Source organism: Rhinoraja longicauda, chromosome 8 (assembly GCF_053455715.1).
Source record: "Rhinoraja longicauda isolate Sanriku21f chromosome 8, sRhiLon1.1, whole genome shotgun sequence".
Classification (NCBI taxonomy): domain Eukaryota; kingdom Metazoa; phylum Chordata; class Chondrichthyes; order Rajiformes; family Arhynchobatidae; genus Rhinoraja; species Rhinoraja longicauda.
In genome coordinates this window covers 9,761,381-9,783,786 of record NC_135960.1, presented here as the reverse complement: position 1 = coordinate 9,783,786, position 22,406 = coordinate 9,761,381, and the positions used below count along the sequence as shown (strand labels likewise).

General features: G+C 45.4%; 1 protein-coding gene across 1 annotated transcript in view; it reads left to right on the top strand.

The window, feature by feature from the left end:
* Window positions 1-22,406, top strand: part of LOC144595738 (contactin-associated protein-like 5) — a 644,436-nt gene that overhangs the window by 533,873 nt on the left and 88,157 nt on the right. The window contains exon 22 of the mRNA XM_078403317.1: window positions 17,504-17,722. Coding sequence (XP_078259443.1) covers window positions 17,504-17,722 — 219 coding nt within the window. The remainder of the gene's footprint in view (window positions 1-17,503; window positions 17,723-22,406) is intronic.

Genomic DNA, 22,406 nt, shown 5'->3' with positions numbered 1-22,406 from the left:
CAGAGGCCCGTGTTCAATTCTGACTATGGGTGGTGTCTGTACAGAGTTTGTACATTCTCCCCATGACTTGCGTGGGTTTTCTCCGAGACCTCCGTTTTCCTCCCACACTCCAAAGACCTACAGGTTTGCAGATTAATCGGCTTGGTAAAATCATTAATTGTCCCTAGTGTGCGTTGGATAGTGTCAGTGTGCGGGGATCACCGGTGAGTGCAGAACTCGGTGGGCCGCGCGGTATCTCTAAACTAAACTAAACTAAACTTAAAGGGAAGATAGACTGGGGAAACTCAGTGGGGCAGGCAGCATCTCTGGAGAGAGAGAATGGGTGATGTTTCAGGTTGAGACCCTTCAGTCTGAAGAAGTGTCTAGGCCCGAAACGTCACCCATTCCATCTCTCCAGAGATGCTGCCTGACCCGCTGAGTTACTCCAGCATGTTGTGTCTCTTCGGTTTAAACCAGCATCTGCAGTACCTTCCTAAACTTGAAGGGATCCAGCTTACAGTTCTGGACATTCTAAAACCTAACACGGAAAGAAGAGTGGGAATAAGAGAGAAGAGGTCAAAGCATGCTGACTGCAAGATGCTTACTCCCTTTAGAAGGCCATATGACATTCCGACCACAGTAAGCAAGCACCTTCACAAGGTGAAAGTAATCAACCCTATTAATGAGCTTGGCTAACAGTTCCATGGCACCCTCAACAACCAAAGCACCACTCAGTTAAATGAACCGGTGGCCCTGCCGTTACGCCATTTAATGTTCTCGCAGAAGTTTAAGAGTGGATTCATCTTTGCCTCTTACAAGCTTGAGCGACTTCCCCCACTTGAAGCCGAGCGATGCTCAAAATCGCAAGTATGCTTAACGAGCAGCAAACCTGTTAGGAGGTTTTACGCTAAACATCAAAGAAACGGTCTCCCGCACGGTGATGATGTTCCTTTAGAACACCTCTTGCTCTCTTACAACATCTCAGTGCAATTTAAAACTATATTTTATTATTCATGCACAAGACATGGTTTTCAATGGCAAGGTCAGCGTTTCATTCTCATCGCTAATTGCCCGTAGACTAAGTGGTTTGTTGGAATAATTCAGAGGATAGAGTCAATGTTTGTTTCTGTGTACACTCATGTATGGGTCAGACTGAATATGGAAAACAAAAATGCATTCATGAGCCAAATGCTTTTTAACATCAATCCAGGAATTTCACCAAATTATGGGGCTACTTTGCTATATTTAACTTAATTCGGTTAATTAACTGAACTGAAATTCCCCAGCTGCCAACATCAGATACGAACATGTCTTAGGATCATCAGTTCAATACAGTAGATTCCCGATACAGTAGCTTAATCGGTGCAAGACCATACTGTACACAGCAGTGTCTGTGGTTACATAGGCTTTGAGAACTTTGCCCGGCACGGTGGCGCAGCGGTAGAGTTGCTGCCTTACAGTGCCAGGGAACCGGGTTCGATCCTCACTACGGGTGCTGTCTGTACAGAGTTTGAACGTTCTACCTGTTTTCTCTGGGTGCTTCGGTTTCTGCCCACTATTCATAGAAGTTCAGGTTTGTAAATTAATAGGCTTCTGTAAATTGTAAATCTATATATTACTAAAACTCTCATCTTGTATGTACGTATGTTCCCGAAATACAATGAAAACGGTACGCGGTAACGCAACAATATTTGGCCCATCTTACTCACCATTCGCCTGTGGTGTGCAGTATCAAGTTTTGTTATATTTTGTAAGTAATTCAGTTTATAAACTTTAATAAATGCGCCCCCACTTGCCAGGCGCGGCAGCTCCACTTGCGCAGTTGGGGGAGGGTTTCTGGGCACCGCAGCAACACGCTTGCGCAGCAGCGCCGGGAGGACCAGCGCTCATCCCTGTGTGGCCCGCGCTTGACCTTCCTCCCATGGTGCAGCGTGGCAGCAGAGAAAAGGAGAAAGAAGACGGCCCCCGGGAGGACGAACTTGCGGCGGCGCCTTACGGCCACTCTCCTGCTGCTGGCCGTCGCGATGGCTGTCCGGGTGAGTGGCTCCCTCTCCCCTTTCCCCCCCCGCCGCCGCCTCCCGCTCCTCACTGCCCAGTGCCCGCGTCAGCCCGTTGCCGCGCCCCCCCAGCCTGCGGCGAGCGGGTTGAGGCAGCGGCCATGAGCGTGCAGGGCTTCCAGGAGTACACAGAGAAACACTGCTCCAGCGCCGTGGTGCCGATGGAGCTGCAGAAGCTGGGCCGCGGCAGCCTGGTGGGTGGAGGCCGCGACCGGCCGCCGCGCAACCCGGTCCGCCTGCGGCCCGATGCCGAGAACTGCCTGCACCGCCTGTGCAGCAGCTTCTACAACAACTGGCTGAGCGGCGGGCAGTGGAACCACATGCTGAGCTACCTGGCCTCCCTGTCCAAGGCCTGCCCCAGCGGCAACATTGAGCTGGTCGTGTACTTCAACGGCGCGCTGGAGAAGCCCCGCATCCACGTGTGGGTGAAGAAGCAGATCAACAAAAGGCAGACAGCCCAGCAGATCATCAGCCACGTGCTGAACAAAGGCACCCCGCCGCCCAAAGTCTGGTTCCTGCCCCCTGTCTGTATGAGCCACTGCATCCGCCTCCATCTTCTCCGCTTCCATGTGAAGGTAAATGCAGACTCGCAGGCTCGGCCTACACGCATTCAAACATTAACTGATTAACCTGGAGATCCCCGCCCTCGGTTTACATTTCATTGCTCTGGTGTGGGTTTGGGTGCAATACATGTCATTCAAATTGAAGGACTCGAGAGACTTGCGGTAACAGCAACAATTTGTTAACATTCCTGTCGCAAACTAACATTCATTTAAAAAAAAGTCAGGCTGTCGATACTGCTCAGGATTATATCATAACAAGAAATTGTTTTACTAAGTCATTGAATCAGACAACATAAAGGTTTGCCTGTCCCGCTGGGTTATTCCAGCGTTTTGTGTCTATCGAAGTTTGGAGATTGTGTTTATGCATGTATCCAATCTATTGTGAAGTTTCCTTCAAATTGTTGTTCTATGGTGTACCGTTTTGGATGTATTTCGGACACACACCCCATAAAATAAACATTGCCATTTTGATCTAGATTCTCTTTTAGATTTAGAGATACAGCGCAGAAACAGGCCCTTCGGCCCACCGGGTCCGCGCCGCCCAGCGATCCCCGCACATCAACACTAGTCGTACACCCACTAGAACAATTTTTACATTTACCCAGCCAATTAACCAACAAACCTGTACGTCTTTGGAGTGTGGGAGGAAACCGAAGACCTCGGAGAAAACCCACGCAGGTCACGGGGAGAACGTACAAACTCCGTACAGACGGCGCCGTAGTCAGGATCGAACCTGAGTCTCAGGCGCTAAATTCGCAGTAAGGCAGCAACTCTACCACTGCGCCACCGTGCCGCCCTGTCTGAGCCACTAATCTAATGCTTCCATGTGTTCAATGTTGTCATTAAACGCGTACTCCGTTGAACGATGTAAATGCTCAAATGCTAAATTACTGAGGTAAATGCTCAAATTTTCTTCAAGTTAAAGTTTGACCACTCAGTAATATTAATATTGTGTGTCTTTTTTGTCATCCACCGCTGTCACAACGGGTCGTGTTTCGCTCAAATAGTTGCGCTATCGTGTACCGTTTTGGCTGGTTTCTGCCCAACCAATTGTTCAAGCGCTTTGGATTGCAACATGCGCCTTCATTTAGTTCAACAACGAAACTGACAAGTTACTGAAGAACCTTTGGTAACAACGGCACCCAACGGGTCCACGGGTCGTCTCCTAACTGTCTCCTAAATTGTCCCCTACTGTGTGGGATAGTGCAAGTGTACGGGGTGATCGCTGGTCTGTGCAGACTTAGTGGGCCAAGAAGCCTGTTTCCACGCTGTATCTCTAAAGTCTAAACCTTGGGTTAATTCTAAATATTCTTCAATTATCTCTTGCCCAGAGAAGGTGATTCGAGGGCAAGAGGACATAGGTTTAAAGTGAAGGAGAAAAGATTTAATAGGAATCTGGGGGGGTAACCTTTTTAACACAAAGGGTGGTGGGGTATGGAACAAGATGCCAGAGCAAGTAGTTGAGGCTGGGACTATCCCAACGTTTAAGAAACAGTTACACTGTTGTACATGAGATAGGACAGGTTTGAAGGGATATGGGCTAAATCCGGGCAGGTGGGACTAGTGTAGATGGGGCATGTTGGGCTGAAGGGCCTATTTCCACGCTGTATCACTCTATGAATCTGTGACTCTATCGTCATTGACATTTCACTTTCTCTGGGATAAATTTATCCCAGTTCACTTGAGTCTTTAGTTCTAAATTTTTGAAGGCATTCATATCATATCATATCATATCATATATATACAACGCGGAAACAGGCCTTTTCGGCCCACCAAGTCCGTGCCGCCCAGCGATCCCCGCACATTAACACTATCCTACACCCACTAGGGACAATTTTTTACATTTACCCAGTCAATTAACCTACATACCTGTACGTCTTTGGAGTGTGGGAGGAAACCGAAGATCTCGGAGAAAACCCACGCAGGTCACGGGGAGGACGTACAAACTCCTTACAGTGCAGCACCCGTAGTCAGGATTGAACCTGAGTCTCCGGCGCTGCATTCGCTGTAAAGCAGCAACTCTACCGCTGCGCTACCGTGCCTAGATTTAACGTGTAGAAATCAATATGGACAACAACTTTGTTCGTCATTATCCTTTGTTACTTCCAGTGGATTTATTATTTCAGAAGAAGAAATTAGGAGGTGTGGCATGAATCACCACCAAGACAATCAGGCCAAATCTTTGCATCAGCTTGATACACCTTCAATTTAACCTTGACGAACCTCAGTAGGTTCTAAGTAAGGTCACACAAGCAGCAAATCCTCATGAATTTACTCTGTTGAAATTGCCATCAATTAAAGAAAGTTTTGCAGAGAGAGTGGGAGAGAAAGGAATTCTTAATTAAATTCAATCCATCCATGCATCTAAGATTGATTTACAACTTTCACGTCACATAAATACTGCAGCAATCTCTGCCATGCAAGGTGTAATTCCTTCTAGAGAAATGTTCGCAAGTGGCGGGATCTTTATAGAAACTTACAAAATTCTTAAGAGGTTGGACAGGCTAGATGCAGGAAGATTGTTCCCGATGTTGGGGAAGTCCAGAACAAGGGGTCACAGTTTAAGGATAAGGGGGAAGTCTTTTAGGACCGAGATGAGAAAGTTTTTTTCACACAGAGAGTGGTGAATCTGTGGAATTCTCTGCCACAGAAGGTGGTTGAGGCCAGTTCATTGGTTATATTTAAGAGGGAGTTAGATGTGGCCCTTGTGGCTAAAGGGATCAGGGGGTATGGAGAGAAGGCAGGTACGGGATATTGAGTTGGATGATCAGCCATGATCATATTGAATGGCGGTGCAGGCTCGAAGGGCCGAATGGCCTACTCCTGCACCTATTTTCTATGTTTCTATGTTTCTATGTGACAGGAGCAGAATTAGGCCATTTGGTCCATCAAGTCTACTCCACCATTCAATCACTGCTGATCTATCCCGCCCTCTCAACCCCATTCTCCTGCCAACTCTCCATAAACCCTAACGCCTGTACTTATCAAGAATCTATCAATCTCTGCCTTAAAAATATCCATTGACTTGGCCTTCACAGCCGTCTGCAGCAATGAATTCCACAGATTCTCCACCAATTCCTCCTCGTCTCCTTCCTAAAGAAATTCCTCCTCCACCCTTCCGAAAGGAACATCCTTTTCTTCTGAGGCTATGACCTCCGGTCCTAGACTCTCCCACTAGTGGAAACATCCTCTCCACATCCTTCTATCCGAGCCTTTCACTATTCGGTAAGTTTCAATCAGGTCCCCCCCTTCATCCTTCAAAACTCCAGCGAGTACAGGCCCAGTGCCGGCAGACGCTCATCATATGTTAACCCACTCATTCCTGGGATCATTCTCGTTATCCTCCTCTGGACCTTCTCCAGCGCCAGCACATCCTTCCTCAGATATGGGGCCCAAAATTGCTCACGATACTCCAAATGTGGTCTGACCAGCGCCTTACAAAGCCTCAGCATTACATCCCCGTTTTTTTTGCATTCTAGTCCTCTCGAAGTAAACAATGTTCTCCCTTGTGGTTTTCACCACTTCCCTAATGATTTGCTGGCTCCATGTTGCTGCATCGCAACGCCCACCTTAATGACTATTCCACAGATGTACCGAAACAGACTTTAGATCTGAACATTAGGGAGGTTGAACCCAACCCAAGTCTCGCCCGCCTTGTGCGCTCTCCAAAAGGTTTAATTGCATCACAAAGTGAAGTGACAACCCTTGACAATTGTATTCCTCTTCACCAGCACAGAATAATCAGACTGCTTCCAGCAATGTCACGTACTACCCTGTACTCTGCCCGAGAACAGTCAGTTCAGTAAGTAGAGCAATTGCACTCAGAACATCACTCCGATACAGAAGTTTCTGCTTTTAGTCCAAAGTCGCACCATTTGAGGTAGATGTTTCATTTGTCCGTGCTGTATGGGGTAAAGAATCGTGAGGGGTAATAATTAGTAAAGTGGGATTTGGATTGTGCTGAATTGGTCTGGGCTGCAGCCACAATTTGCTGCAATTTCTTGTGGTCTTGGATGGAGCTGTTTCCAAACCAATCTGTGATGCGTCCTGATAATTATGCTCTCCATGGCGCTTCTGTAGAAGTCGGTGAGAGTTGTTGGGGATATGCTGAACTTATATGGCTGATCATCCAAAATCAGTACCCTGTTCCTGCTTTTTCCCCATATCCCTTGATTCCTTTAGCCCTAAGAACCAAATCTAACTCTCTCTTGAAAACATCCAGTGAATTGACCTTCACTGTCTTCTGTGGCAGAAAACTCCACAGATTCACATCTCTCTGGATAAAAAGGTTTTTACTCATCTCAGTCCAAAATGGCCTATCCCTTATTCTTAAACTGTGACCCCTGTTTCTGGATGCCCCCAATATTGGAACCATTTTTCCTGCATCTAGCCTGTCCAATCCTTTAAGAATTGTATATATTTCTATAAGATCCTCTCTCATCCTTCTAAATTCCAGTGAGCACAAGCCCAGTCAACCGATTCTTTCATCATATGTCAGTCCCGCCATCCCAAGAATTAACCTGGTGAATCTACCCTGAACTCCCTCAATAGCAATAATGTCCTTCCTCAAATTAGGAGACCAAAACTGCACACAATACTCCAGATGCGTTCTCACCAGGGCCCTGTACAACTGCAGTAGGACCTCCTTGCTCTGAAACTCAAATCCTCTCGCAACGAAGGCCAACATGCCATTAGCTTTCTTCACTGCCTGCTGTACCCGCATGCTTACTTTCAGTGACTGATGTATAAGAACACCCAGGTTCTCGTTGCACCTCCGCTTTTCCTAATCTGACACCATTCAGATAATAATCTGCCTTCCTCTTCTTGCCACCAAAGTGGATAACCTCACATTTATCCACATTATTCTGTATCTTCCATGCATCTCCCCACTCACCCAACCTATCCAAGTCATCCTGCAGCCTCATAGCATCCTCCTCTGCCACCCAGCTTTGTGCCATCTGCAAACCTGGAGATGTTACGTTTAATTCCATCATCGTTAATATATATTGTAAATAACTGGGGTCCCAGCACTGAGCCTTGCGGCACCCCATTAGTCACTGCCTGCCATTCTGAAAAGGACCCGTTAATTCTTACTCTCTGCTTCCTGCCTGCCAACCAGTTCTCTATCCATGTCAATACCCTACCCACAATACCATGTGCTCTAATTCGCTGTAAACAAGCATCTGCAGTTCATTCCTACACTATTAATTGCATATTGATTCTTGTTTAGAAGCGGCTTATTTTGGTTGATTTTTAAGATTTGTGCTGGGTGGGCGTTGCGACAATTTACTTTTCCCTAAGCCTTGTTTCGGTCAAGTATTCCATTTTAAAATGGGAGTAGAGTTTTTTTTTTTTTCTCTGTGTGACACTTTATCAGATCTCTCTCCAACATCGCTGCGGTCAAATCAGAACATAATGCCACTTCAGTTCAAATCAAATCACCTGATTCAGTTCTGATGAGATCGAGCACCTTCTCCTGGCTCGCTGTAACTAGAAAGAGGAGAAAATTGCACCACCCACGAAACCCATTATAGTGTATAATAAAACAGATGGAAATGCACTTCATGGATGTGACATAACTCAAGGTTGATAAACTGTGACCAAAATATTGGCAATAGATTCCATATTCAGTTTTGTTTTTTTAATTTTCGGTTTCCAGAATTTTCAGTCTTTCTTTTGATGAACTGTCGAACTTTCTTCAAATGGTTTCCCTCAAAACTTAATCTCATCAATGCGTTATTACCTTGATACACAATCCAGCTACAGAATTACTCAATCTGTGTGCCCATTCATTTTTGACACATTATGTTGCAAGATTTTTTAATTGGTTTGCCAACCCTCCTGTTAGTTTATTAGTATTAGTTGTATTTAATATTGAGTTTATTTGTCATTCCACTCCTTACAGATCATGCAACGAATGGGATGAAACTGAGTGCCTCCGGGGGCCATAGTGCAAAGAAACGCAAAACATATAGACAGGGGATGACAGTGCACTACAATACGAGTGTAGTGTTCCATTGTCGAGATAGGATTAGGGTTGTGGAAGCCAGTTCAAGAAGCTGACAGTTGTATGAGAATTAGGTGTTCTTCAACCTGCTGGTGTGGGAATTCAGGCTTCTGTACCTCCTGCCCGATGGTAGCAATTGGTGGGGATCTTTGATGATAGATGCCACCTTCTTGCTGCAGCGCTTCATGTAGATGCTTTTGATGGACGAGAGGGCCCTGCCCATGATCGACCAAGCTGAGCTCACCACTCTCCACTTCTGCCTCTTTCGTTTCTGCGAGTCGGAATTTGCCGTAACAGGCCACGATGCTTTCCTTGGTACACCAGTAAAAGTTGGGGTGCTATTCAGAAACATCCCAAATCTCTTTAAACATGTCTACCGTGGGGCGGCACGGTGGCGCAGCGGTAGAGTTGCAGCCTTACAGCGCTTACAGCGCCGGAGACCACAGGTTCGATCCCGACTATGGGTGCTGTCTGCACGGAGTTTGTACGCTCTCCCCGTCACCTGCGTGGGTCTTCAGTTACCTCCCACACTCCAAACACGTACAGGTTTGTAAGTTAATTGGCTTAGTATAAATGTAAAATTGTCACTTCTGTGTGTAGGGTAGTGTCAGTGTGCGGGGATCGCTGGTCAGTGCGGACTCGGTGGGCTGAAGGGCCTTTTCCCGCCCTGTATCTTTAAACTAAACTAAAAATCTAAGAAACGTGAGAGGCTGGCATGCCTTCTGCATTATTGCCTCTATGTGGTGGGCCAGGACTCGTTAAATGTTCACACATAGGGATATGAAGCTGCTAATTCTCTCCACCACCGACCATCAGCTTGATGTAATTCAGTCTAATGGCTTCATCTTGTTGGCGCACCAATTTTAGCTACGCCTGATTCCGTTTCCAGTAAGTCCTTGCACACGTGGTTTTTAAAAAATGTATTGAATTTCTTTCATTCTGCTTCTTTATTATATTATCTGTTGAGTACTGTGTTTACAGACCTGCTGTGCTGCTGCAAGTAAGGGTTTCATTGTTCCGTTTGAGTAAATATGCCAATTAAACACTTAACCCAGGAGTAACTCAGCGGGATGCACCCCCACTCCCTCCGTCCCTCCCCAACCCTAGTCGTTGTGTTAGTGTCGCTGTCGTGCTGGTGAGTTTCATTGTCTGTGTAACTCGTTTTAATCCAGCCCACAGCTAACAGTGGACTGCTTCCTTCATCATCTTCACTTTTTGGCATATCATTCATTTCTTTGTTCTATATCTCTTTACAGTGCCCTCCATAATGTTTGGGACAAAGACCCATCGTTTATTTATTTGCCTCTGCACTCCGCAATTTGAGATTTGTAATAGAAAAAATCACATGCGGTTAAAGTGCACATGGTCAGATTTTATTAAAGGGTATTTTTACACATTTTGGTTTCACCATGTAGAAATTACAGCATAGTTTATACATAATCCCCCCATTTCAGGGCACCATAATCATATCATATCATATCATATATATACAGCCGGAAACAGGCCTTTTCGGCCCTCCAAGTCCGTGCCGCCCAGCGATCCCCGCACATTAACACTATCCTACACCCACTAGGGACAATTTTTACATTTACCCAGCCAATTAACCTACATACCTGTACGTCTTTGGAGTGTGGGAGGAAACCGAAGATCTCGGAGAAAACCCACGCAGGTCACGGGGAGAACGTACAAACTCCTTACAGTGCAGCACCCGTAGTCAGGATCGAACCTGAGTCTCCGGCGCTGCATTCGCTGTAAAGCAGCAACTCTACCGCTGCGCTACCGTGCCGCCCAATGTTTGGGACACATGGCTTCATAGGTGTTTGTAATTGCTCAGGTGTGTTTAAATGCCTCCTTAATGCAGGTATAAGAGAGCTCTCAGCATCCAGTCTTTCCATCACCTTTGGAAACTTTTATTGCTGTTTATCAACATGACGACCAAGGTTGTGCCAATGAAAGTCAAAGAAGCCATTAAGAGACTGAGAAACATAAATTAAACTGTTAGAAACATCAGCCAAACCTTAAGCTTACCAAAATTAACTGTTTGGAACATCATTAAGAAGAAAGAGAGCACTGGTGAGCTTTCTAATCGCAAAGGGACTGGCAGGCCAAGGAAGACCTCCACAGCTGATGACAGAAGAATTCTCTCTATAATAAAGAAAAATCCCCAAACACCTGTCCGACAGATCAGAAACACTCTTCCGGAGTCAGGTGTGGATTTGTCAATGACCACTATCTGCAGAAGACTTCAGGAACAGAAATACAGAGGCTACACTGCAAGATGCAAACACTGGTTAACTGCAAAAATAGGATGGCTGAGTTATAGTTGCCAAGAAGTACTTAAAAGAGCAACAACAGTTCTGGAAAAAGGTCTTGTGGACAGATGAGACAAAGATGAACTTATATCAGAGTGATGGCAAGAGCAAAGTTTGGAGGAGAGAAGGAACTTCCCAAGATCCAAAGCATACCACCTCATCTGTGAAACATGGTGGTGGGGAGTGTTATGGCCTGGGCATGTATGGCTGCTGAAAGGTACTGGCTCACATATCTTCATTGATGATACAACTTTTGATGGTAGTGGCATAATGAATTCTGAAGTGTATAGACATATCCTATCTACTCAAGTTCAAACAAATGCCTCAAAACTCATTGGCTACAGTTCATTCTGTAGCAAGACAATGATCCCAAACATTTTGCTAAAGCAACAAAGGAGTTCTTCAAAGCGAAAAAATGGTCAATTCTTGAGTGGCCAAGTCAATCACCTGATATGAACCCAATTGAGCATGACTTTTATATGCTGAAGAGAAAACTGAAGGGGACTAGCCCCCAAATCAAGCATAAGCTAAAGATGGCTGCAATACAGGCCTGGCAGAGCATCACCAGAGAAGACACCCAGCAACTGGTGATGTCCATGAATCACAGACTTAAAGCAATCATTGCTTGCAAAGGATATGCAACAAAATACTAAACATGACTACTTTCATTTACATGACATTGCTGTGTCCCAAACATTATGATCCCCTGAAATGGGGGGGAATATGTATAAATACTGCTGTAATTTCTACATGGTGAAACCAAAATGCATAAAAATGTCCATTATTAAAATCTGACAATGTGCACTTTAACTGCATGTGATTTTTTTTCTATTACAAATCTCAAATTGTAGAGTACAGAGGCAAATAAATAAATGATGGGTCTTTGTCCTAAATATTATGGGGGGCACTGTATGTCACCATCTAGATCCCTCGTTTCTCTTTCCCCTGAATCTCAGTCTGAAGAAGGAGCTCGATACGAAACGTCACCTATTCCTTCACTCCAGAGATGCTACCTGTCTCGTTGAATTACTCCAGCATTTTGTGTCTATCTTTGATGTAAAACAGCATCTGCAGTTAGTGTAGTTTAATTTAGTTTAGATGTACAGCGCGATAGCAGGCCCTTCACCCAAAGTAGTCCACACTGACCAGCGATCCCCGCACATTAAGACTATCCTACACACACTGAGGACAATTTTACATTAAGCCAATGTAAGCCAATTGACCAACGAACCTGTACGTCTTTGGAGTGTGGGAGGAAACCGAAGATCTCGGAGATAAACCTACGCAGGTCATGGGGAGAACGTACAAACGCCGTGCAGACAGCACCTGTAGTCAAGAACGAACCCGGGTCTCTGGCGCAATAAGGCAGTAGCTTCACTGCTACGCCACCGTGCCATCGTTTCTCCCTACACAATTAAACACTCGTTACTCTTGCCTTTTGACGTCTGCAATCCTCATTGAACGAGGATTGATCTCGTGCTTGATTGTAATGGCAGAGTGAGGGAGACTGCATGTCAGGCCATGACATTACAAATGGTGCTAATGTTCCCACCTGCTGCAGACACCAGCTCACAGCCTAGCATGGATTTCCAGCATTGAGCTGTCAGAGCTGTTGTAAGTCTACTCCATTTACAATGATTGTTGGCCCACACAACACAATACAGGGTTTGGTCATTTGTAATGACTCCCTTGGGCAAGGTGTTTTTCCAACCGTGTTCTTCTTTGCACTGAAATGTTAAACTTTTTTTGATTGAAAATCTGATTGAAAGATACGGCATGGAAAGAGGTCCTCTGCCCACCATGTCCACACCAACCATTGATGGCCCGATCACATTTGTTCTATCCTGTCTCACTTTCTCATCCGCTTCCCTGCACGGTCAGGGCAACTTAGCATAGGCCAGTTAACCCACAAACCCGCACGTCTTTGGGATGTGGGAGGAAACCGGAGCACCCAGAGGAAACCCACGTGGTCACAGGGAGGACGTGCAAACTCCACACGGACAGCACCCGAGGTCAGGATCTAACCAGGGCGCCGTGAGGCAGTAGCTCCGCCAACTGTACCACTGTGCTGTATTGCTTTCTAACCGTCTCTGTGTCTTTGCCACATGGAGCGAATCAACCAGAGATGTTATTTCTAAATTAGTCCTGCCATCCTATTTACTCCCATGTTTAAAGTAATAACAATTTCTAAATTTACAAACAAGTTGGTAAACTTACAGAACTGGGGGACACTGAATCATCCAGCCTCTTCAGCTCCTCAGTGGGAGCATTAGTATTTGCAGATAATGAAGGGTGCACTATGCAAATTAGAAAATCGTATATTCAGCCACTTTATATTGTATCCCTTCTGTCATTTCCTACTGTATTTGACGACTTTTCTCATGTAACAACTATTCCAGAGATAGGCCAATTAGCGTCAAAGTCTCCAGCAAGTAACATTGCATGCGAGCACACTGAAAGTGAGTAAATATGGAAGAGTACGCAAATTTGGCAGACAGCGGGGTTAGTTGACATAATGCTGGTGCGCCTGTGACCCACATCATCCTCAAACAGTACTCCACAGCGACAAAGGCAGAATTTGTTTGAGTATTTGCAATGCATTATGGGGCGGCTTGTTTTTAAGGCTAGACACAAAATGCTGGAGTAACTCAGCTGAACAGGCAGCATCTCTCGATAGAAGGTAGACACAAAATGGCGGAGTAACTCAATGGTTCAGGCAGCATCTCTCGATAGAAGGTAGACACAAAATGGCGGAGTAACTCAGTGGTTCAGGCAGCATCTCTGGATAGAAGGTAGACACAAAATGCTGGAGTAACTCAGCGGAACAGGCAGCATCTCTGGAGAGAAGGAATGGGATGACTATTCGGGCCAAGACCCTTCTTCAGACCAGTCAGGGAAATGGGAAACAAGAGATATAGATGATGATGTTGTAGACAGATGAAGAACATTAAATTAAAGATATGCAAAAAAATAACGATGATAAAGGAATCAGACCATTGTTGGCTGGAATAGGTGACGTTTCGGGTCGATATCCTTCTTCAGACTGAGAGTCAGGGGAGAGGGATACACAGAAATAAGGAAGTGTCAGGTGTGAAAACATGACGAAGGGGATGGAGGTCAAGTAAAATGTAGAATAGATCATTGTTAGCTGGGAGAAGGTAACTACAAAGCAAACAGAGATAAAATGTAATCGGGGACAGTCAGACTGGTTGGAGAACTGGAAAGGAGGAGGGATGGAGAGAGAGGGAAAGCAAGGGTACTTGAAGTTAGAGAAGAGTCAATGTTCATACCTCTGGGGTGTAAGCTGCCCTACACGAAATATGAGGTGCTGTTCCACCAATTTGCGCTGGGCCTCACTCTGACAATGGAGGAGGCCCAGGACAGAAAGGGAAAGGGAATGGGAGGGGGTGTTAAAGTGTTTAGCAACCGGGAGATCAGATAGGTTTAGGTGGACTGAGCGGAGGTGTTCAGGTGTTTACCTTTTAAGGATGTCAGTGGCTTACCCAAATGAACGCTCTCTGAATCTTGCCAGACCTGGATTTGCATTCAAGTTGTGCTTTGTTTTTCACAACAACCTCTGTCTCAGTTGGTTCAGTAATGAGGCTGTGGTTTTCAAGCATCAGGTGCTGTGACCAATTTCACCTCCAATGAGATCAGGCCATGGAATTCTACAGCTCTACAGTGCCTGTCCTTTTTAATCAGCTTTAAAAACAAGACAAGTAATATAAATATTGTTTTCTCTTTTCTTTTCTCTGTGCAAAATGAGTTCAAGCAAATCAACAGCCGTAGTTACCATTTCCTTGAATTCTAGGGGGACCTACCAACTTGTTGATTAGTACGGGTGTCAGAGGTTATGGGGAGAAGGCAGGAGAATGGGTTTTAGGGCACGGTAGCGCAGCGGTAGAGTTGCTGCTTTACAGCGAATGCAGCGCCGGAGACACAGGTTTGATCCTGACTACGGGTGCTGCACTGTAAGGAGTTTGTACGTTCTCCCCGTGACCTGCGTGGGTTTTCTCCGAGATCTTCGGTTTCCTCCCACACTCCAAAGACGTACAGGTATGTAGGTTAATTGGCTGGGTAAATGTAAAAATTGTCCCTAGTGGGTGTAGGATAGTGTTAATGTACGGGGATCACTGGGCGGCACGGACTTGGAGGGCCGAAAAGGCCTGTTTCCGGCTGTAGATATATGATATGATATGATATGATAAGGGAGAGATTGATCAGCCATGAATGAATGGCGGAGTAGACTCGATGGGCCGAATGGCCTAATTCTACTCCTATTCCTTATGACCTTATGAACTTAGATCGTAGAACTTGGAATAAAGAAAGCTGCAACATAGCAACAGGCTCTGACACCCATCATATTTGCTTTGATCAGGAATGGCAATCTAAGCTAAACCCATCTTCCTGCACATGGTCCATATCATTATATTTCATGTCTTGTCTAAGTGCCTCTCAAATGTCGCCATTGTATACCTACTGCCGCTTCACCCGGCGTCTTTGGAGTGTGGGAGGAAACCGAAGCAGCCGACGAAAACCCACGCAGGTGGCGGGGAGAACGTACAAACTCCGTGAAGACAGCACCCACAGTGAGGATGGAACCCGGGTCTCTGGCACTGTGGGGCGGCAACTCTACCGCTGCGCCACCCCAACAGTCAGGTCTTTTATGTCAGGGTGTCACATGTCAAAGACTCTAGGCCATAGCTTTAAGGTGAAAGGGGCAAAATTGAAAGGAGATATGTGGGGCATGCTTTTTGTGCAGGACTGTGATGGTACCTGGAGTACACCTGGAGTGGTTGAGATGGATACAATAATGGCATTTAAGAGGCTTTTAGATAGGCACATGAATATGCAGAGTATGGAGAAATATGGATCATGCAGATTAGATTAGTTTATCTTGGCATTTTGTTCAGCACAGACCTACTGGACCAAAGGGCCTGTTTCTGTGCTGCATTTTTCTAGCTTACAGCCCAGTGGTATGAATATTGACTTCTCTAACTTCAAGAACTCCAGCATTGGTATTCTCTCTCCTATCCCTCCCCCACCCAAGTTGCACCAGCTTCTCGGTTTCACCCATCAAAGAGCTAATAATGGCCTGTTTCCTTTATCGTCGTTCCTTTTTTTCATATCTTTCATTCCTTGTTCTTTATCTCTCTCTGCATCATCTTCCATATCTCTCGTTTCCCTTTCCCGTGACTTTCGGTCTGAAAGAGGGGTCTTGACCCGAAACGTCACCCATTCCTTCTCTCGAGAGATGCTGCCTGTCCCGCTGAGTTACTCCAGCTTTTTGTGTCTGTATTTTTCTATGCCTGTGTGGTACTTCCTATGTAGCCAAGCCTGTAATTGTAATCAGACTGGAATAAGACCCCAGTAAAGAGCAGGACAAAATCTATCTAAGACATCGGAAAAAAGGGAGCGTTGGAAAATGCTGACAGTTAAGGACCAATACGCGATTCCTGCAGACTAATGATTCTCAGGGCCGATCTCCTGGAGATAGAGGCAAAACGCTGGAGTAACGCATCGGAACAGGTAGCATCTCTGGAGAGAAGGAATGGGTGACGTTTCGGGTCGAGACCCTTCATCTGACTAGAGTCAGGATTGAGAATGATCAGCCATGATCACATTTTCATTTCACTGCACATTTATGTGTATGTGACAAATAAATGACTATTGACTATTGACTATTGAATGGCGGTGCTGGCTCGAAGGGCCGAATGGCCTACTCCTGTACCTATTGTCTATTGTCTATAAAGGGAAATGAGAGATATCGACGGTGATATAGAGAGATATAGAACAAATTAATGAAAACTGTGCGAAAAAGTAATGTGCGTATCTTTCATTCATTTATTCTCTATCTCTCTATATCTCCGTCTGTGTCTCTTGATTCCCTTTCCCCTGACTCTAATGTGAAGAAGGGTCTGGCCCCAAAACATCACCCATTCCTTCTCCCCAGAGATGCTGCCTGTCCCGCTGAGTTACTCCAGCATTTTGATTCTATCTTCGGTTTAAACCGGCATCTGCAGTTCCTTCCCACACACTGATCTCCTGGACTTGTACTTGATAATAAATGCTCTCGCAATAGTAATGAGTTTCATCAGCTGGCAGTGCGAGAACATCAGTGAGAAAGTGAAGATGACACACTGGTACGTTTGATTAAAATGCTGATGAATTCACAATTAAGTGACTTCAGCCTGTGAACAATTGACTTCAACCTTTTCTCTTCTCCCTTAAGCCTAATTAACAATCAATTTCTGCCTGCTCTCTGTACACAGCGTGTGAAGTGAATCAATGGAACCGATGACAATGTACATGAATAATTTAGAAAATTAATTAAAAACTGACTATTAAGACCGTATTTGTTTAAAATGTCATAATGTCTAGTTTCATCGTGCGAGCAGGGGGTTACGTTATCATATGGTTTCATTAGGAAGAAGTTGTTTTGATGAAGATTATGATAGGTTCACCGGGAGTAATGTTCTGGCAGTAAAACACATTAACTTGTGCTAAATTAGCTTGCTGTCATCTTTTATCATGTCCTGCCGCTGCCCCGGACTAATTCCACACGATGTTTAAATCACATTTCAGGCCATGATAATCTGCATGAAGAGCTATTGAGGGAAAACGCTGAAGGCTTCATTGGCTGCCTGTCTGCCGTCCAGTTTAATGGGATTGCCCCGCTGAAAGTTGCCTTGCATCATCCCGGCTCTCCCGCCGTCTCCGTCAAAGGACACGTGGAGGAATCGAACTGCGGATCTTCCACCCTGAGCGAATCTAAAGCATTCACCACCTCGTACTCTTTAACAGGTACCTCACCTCTGTTGGGAATAGCCAGTTTAGAAATGCAGCGTGGAAACAGGCCCTTCTGCCCACCGAGTCCGTGCCGACCAGCACACTAACACTATCCTTCACCAGGGACAAATTTTCATTTACACCAAGCCAATTGGCCTACGAACCTGTACATCCTTGGAGTGCGGGAGCATTCCGACAATCTCGGAGAAAACCCACGCAGGTCACAGGGAGAATGTACAAACTCCGTACAGACATTACTAGGTTAATTCCCGGAATGGCGGGACTATCATATGTTGAAAGACTGGAGCGACTAGGCTTGTATACACTGGAATTTAGAAGGATGAGAAGAGATCTTATTGAAACGTATAAGATTATTAAGGGGTTGGACACGTTAGAGGCAGGAAACATGTTCCCAATGTTGGGGGAGTCCGTAATAAGGGGCCACAGTTTAAGAATAAGGGGTAGGCCATTTAGAACTGAGATGAGGAAAAACTTTTTCAGTCAGAGAGTTGTGAATCTGTGGAATTCTCTGCCTCAGAAGGCAGTGGAGGCCAATTCTCTGAATGCATTCAAGAGAGAGCTGGATAGAGCTCTTAAGGATAGTGGAGTCAGGGGGTATGGGGAGAAGGCAGGAACGGGGTACTGATTGAGAATGATCAGCCATGATCACATTGAATGGTGGTGCTGGCTCGAAGGGCCGAATGGCCTCCTCCTGCACCTATTGTCTATTGTCTATTGTCTATTGACAGCCCCCGTAGAGTCAGGATCGAACCCGGGTCCCTGGCGCTGTAAGGCAGCAACTCTACTTCTGTGCCACCATGCCGCCCAGTTGATTGATGATAAGGGAGGCACGTTGGTGCAGCGGTATAGTAGAGTTGCTGCCTGACAACGCCGGAGACCCGGGTTTGGTCCTGACTACGGGTGCTGTCTGTACGGAGTGTGTCTGTTCTGTCCCATGACCTGCGTGGGTTTTCCACGGGTGCACCAGTTTCCTCCCGCACTCCAAAGACGTACACGTTTGTAGGTTATTTTGCTTTGGTAAAATATTGTAATTTGGCCCGAGTGTGTGCTAGTGTAACAGGGATTGCTGGTCGGCACAGACTCGCTGTATCTCTAAACTGAACTGAACTAATAATGGGAGTTTAATGTAGATAAGTGTGAGGTTATTCACTTTGGAAGTAAGAATAGAAAGGCAGATTATTATCTGAATGGTGTTAAATTAGGAGGAGGGGGAGTTCAACGAGATCTGGGTGTCCTAGTGCATCAGTCAATGAAAGGAAGCATGCAGATACAGCAGGCAGTGAAGAAAGCCAATGGAATGTTGGCCTTCATAACAAGAGGAGTTGAGTATAGGAGCAAAGAGGTCCTTCTACAGTTGTACCGGGCCCTGGTGAGACCGCACCTGGAGTACTGTGTGCAGTTTTGCACTCCAAATTTGAGGAAGGATATTCTTGCTATGGAGGGCGTGCAGCGTAGGTTCACTAGGTTAATTCCCGGAATGGCGGGACTGTCGTATGTTGAAAGGCTGGAGCGATTGGGCTTGTATACACTGGAATTTAGAAGGATGAGGGGGGATCTTATTGAAACATATAAGATAATTAGGGGATTGGACACATTAGAGGCAGGAAACATGTTCCCAATGTTGGGGAAGTCCAGAACAAGGGGCCACAGTTTAAGAATAAGGGGTAGGCCATTTAGAATGGAGATGAGGAAGAACTTTTTCAGTCAGAGAGTGGTGAAGGTGTGGAATTCTCTGCCTCAGAAGGCAGTGGAGGCCAGTTCGTTGGATGCTTTCAAGAGAGAGCTGGATAGAGCTCTTAAGGATAGCGGAGTGAGGGGGTATGGGGAGAAGGCAGGAACGGGGTACTGATTGAGAGTGATCAGCCATGATCGCATTGAATGGCAGTGCTGGCTCGAAGGGCTGAATGGCCTACTCCTGCACCTATTGTCTATTGTCTATAAATATATCCTTCCACTGGATGCTGGAAAGGGTGGAGAGAATATTTATGAGGGTGTTGCCATGACTTGAGGGCCTGAGCTACAGGGTTAGGTTGAGCAGGCTAGTACTTTATATCTTGGAGCGCAGGAGGATTAAACACACATACATATACATAGAAACAAACAAACAAACATTAATAGTGCAAAAAGACAAACCCAAATGCCTCCGTAGTCTACGTAGTTCCAAAGTTATTTGGGAGGTTGTAGTGTTTAATATCCTGATGGCTGTAGGGAAGAAGCTGTTCCTGAACCTGGACATTATAGTTTTCATGCTCCTCGATCCTCTTCCCGATGGTGAAATGAGTGCGTGGCCAAGGTGGTGTGGGTCTCTGATGATGCTGGCTGCCTTTGTAACACTGTTCCTGTAATTCACTTTGAAGGTGGGGAGGTCTGAACCCATGATATATATGCTTAACTTTTATTTTTGTTTATTATATAATGTTTACAGAGGAGATTACATATTCTGTGTGGGAGATGAACTGCAGATACCGATTTAAATCAAAGGGAGGCACAAAATGCTGAAGTAACTCAGCGGGTCAGGCAGCATCTCTGGAGAGAAGGAATGGGGGACATTTCGGGTCGATGCCACTTCAGACTGATGTCAGGGGACGGGGCAGGACAAAGGCAGAACAGTAAGACTCGTGGGATAACTGGGAAGGGGAAGGGGATGGAGAGAGAAAGCAAGGGCTATCCAAAGTTGGAGAATGCTCATACCGCTGGAGTGCAAACTACCCAAACAAAATATTCTGTTGTGCTGCTGCAGGTAAGAATTTCATTGTTCTGTCTGTTGACTCTTGACAGGCTCGATGTACCAGAATAGAAGGATAGTCCAGTTGACAGTAGCTGGGAGGTCTTCTGGTTTCTGAGGCATCAAGGATTAGTTTCTGGGGAAGGTGGGATTAGCACAAGGCAGACTGGATGGGGCTGGGACAAGTATTTTTCACCAAAACATTTGCATGACCTATGAGGTTTAAACTAATTCACTCAGGTGAATGAGAGTCAGCTGTGTATAATTAGAAAGGATAAACAAAAGTGCACAGATGATTTGTAAGAAACAGTCAGCATGAACGGAACAAATGGAGCACAGTTACATGGGGACAGATTAAGCAGGGATACAGAGGTATTAAGGGGAACTTCATGGTGTGTAAGTGTAACTGCACAAAATATGGTGAGCTTTGGATCGAACTAAGCAATGTGATTGAGATGTAGTAGTTTGTTATCTTATAGAAACTTACAAAAATTTTAAGGGGTTGGACAGGCTAGATGCAGGAAGATTGTTCCCGATGTTGGGGAAGTCCAGAACAAGGGGTTACAGTTTAAGGATAAGGGGGAAGTCTTTTAGGACCGAGATGAGAAAGTTTTTTTTCACACAGAGAGTGGTGAATCTGTGGAATTCTCTGCCACAGAAGGTAGTTGAGGCCAGTTCATTGGCTATATTTAAGAGGGAGTTAGATGTGGCCCTTGTGGCTAAAGGGATCAGGGGGTATGGAGAGAAGGCAGGTACGGGATACTGAGTTGAATGATCAGCCATGATCATATTGAATGGCCGTGCAGGCTTAAAGGGCCGAATGGCCTATTCCTGCACCTATTTTCTATGTTTCTATGGTGTGTAAGTGTAACTGCACAAAATATGGTGAGCTTTGGATCCAACTAAGCAATGCGATTGAGATGTAGTAGTGATAAAGGCCCAGTGATAAAGTCCATAGAAATAAAGAGCTCATTCTAAGCAGGATGTATTGGATACTATACAATAAATATTGGAGGTAGTGTGATCCCTTTGTTAATTTTCCTGGGCTTCTGCATGCTCCTGACTAAATCGACTTGCGACTTGCAGGGCCTTCCCAATGATTTCTGCTCCAATTTGGGCAGTCATGAGTCTGTCAAGATGTTACATTTTACTTTCCAAGGAAGAGTTAGGTAACCCTTGCATCATTTCCTCTAACCTCTGGTAATCTCCTTTTGTAATGGGGCTTGGAGTAGTGTAGACACAAAACACCAGAGTAACTCAGCAGGATAGGCAGCATCTCTGAGAGAAGGAAGGGTGACGTTTCGGGTCGAGACCCTTTGTCAGACTAAGAGTCAGGGGAGAGGGAGACACAGAAATACGGAAAGGTAATGCGTGAAAACGCGAGATAAAATGGGACGAAGATCAAGGAAAATAAAGAATGGATCATTGTTAGCTGGGGGAAAGTGACAACGAGGCATAAAAGATAAAATTTAATCAGGAGGACAGTCAGAATGGCCGAAGAACTAGGATGGGAGATGGTAGACACAAAATGCTGGAGCAACTCAGTGGGACAGGCAGCATCTCTGGAGAGAAGGAATGGGTGATGTTTCGGGTCGAGACCCTTCTTCAGACTGATGTCAGGGGAGTGGGCGGGACAGAGATAGAATGTAGCCGGAGGCAGTAAGACTGTTGGGAGAACTGGGAAGGGGGAGGGGATGGAGAGAGAAAGAGAGGGAAAGCAAGGCCTATTTGAAGTTAGAGAAGTCAATATTCATACCGTGGGGTGTAAGCTACCCAAGCAAAATATGAGTCATCCCAAGGCACAGAAGTGGAACGAGAAGATTGGAAACTTGAAGGTGTTGAACCATAATCCAGATAAAGTTAACAAACATTTGGATGAGTCTAGATTAATTGATGAAAACCACCAGGTATAGTTTTTAAATAGAAGTTGAATTTAATTCAATTTTTTATAAA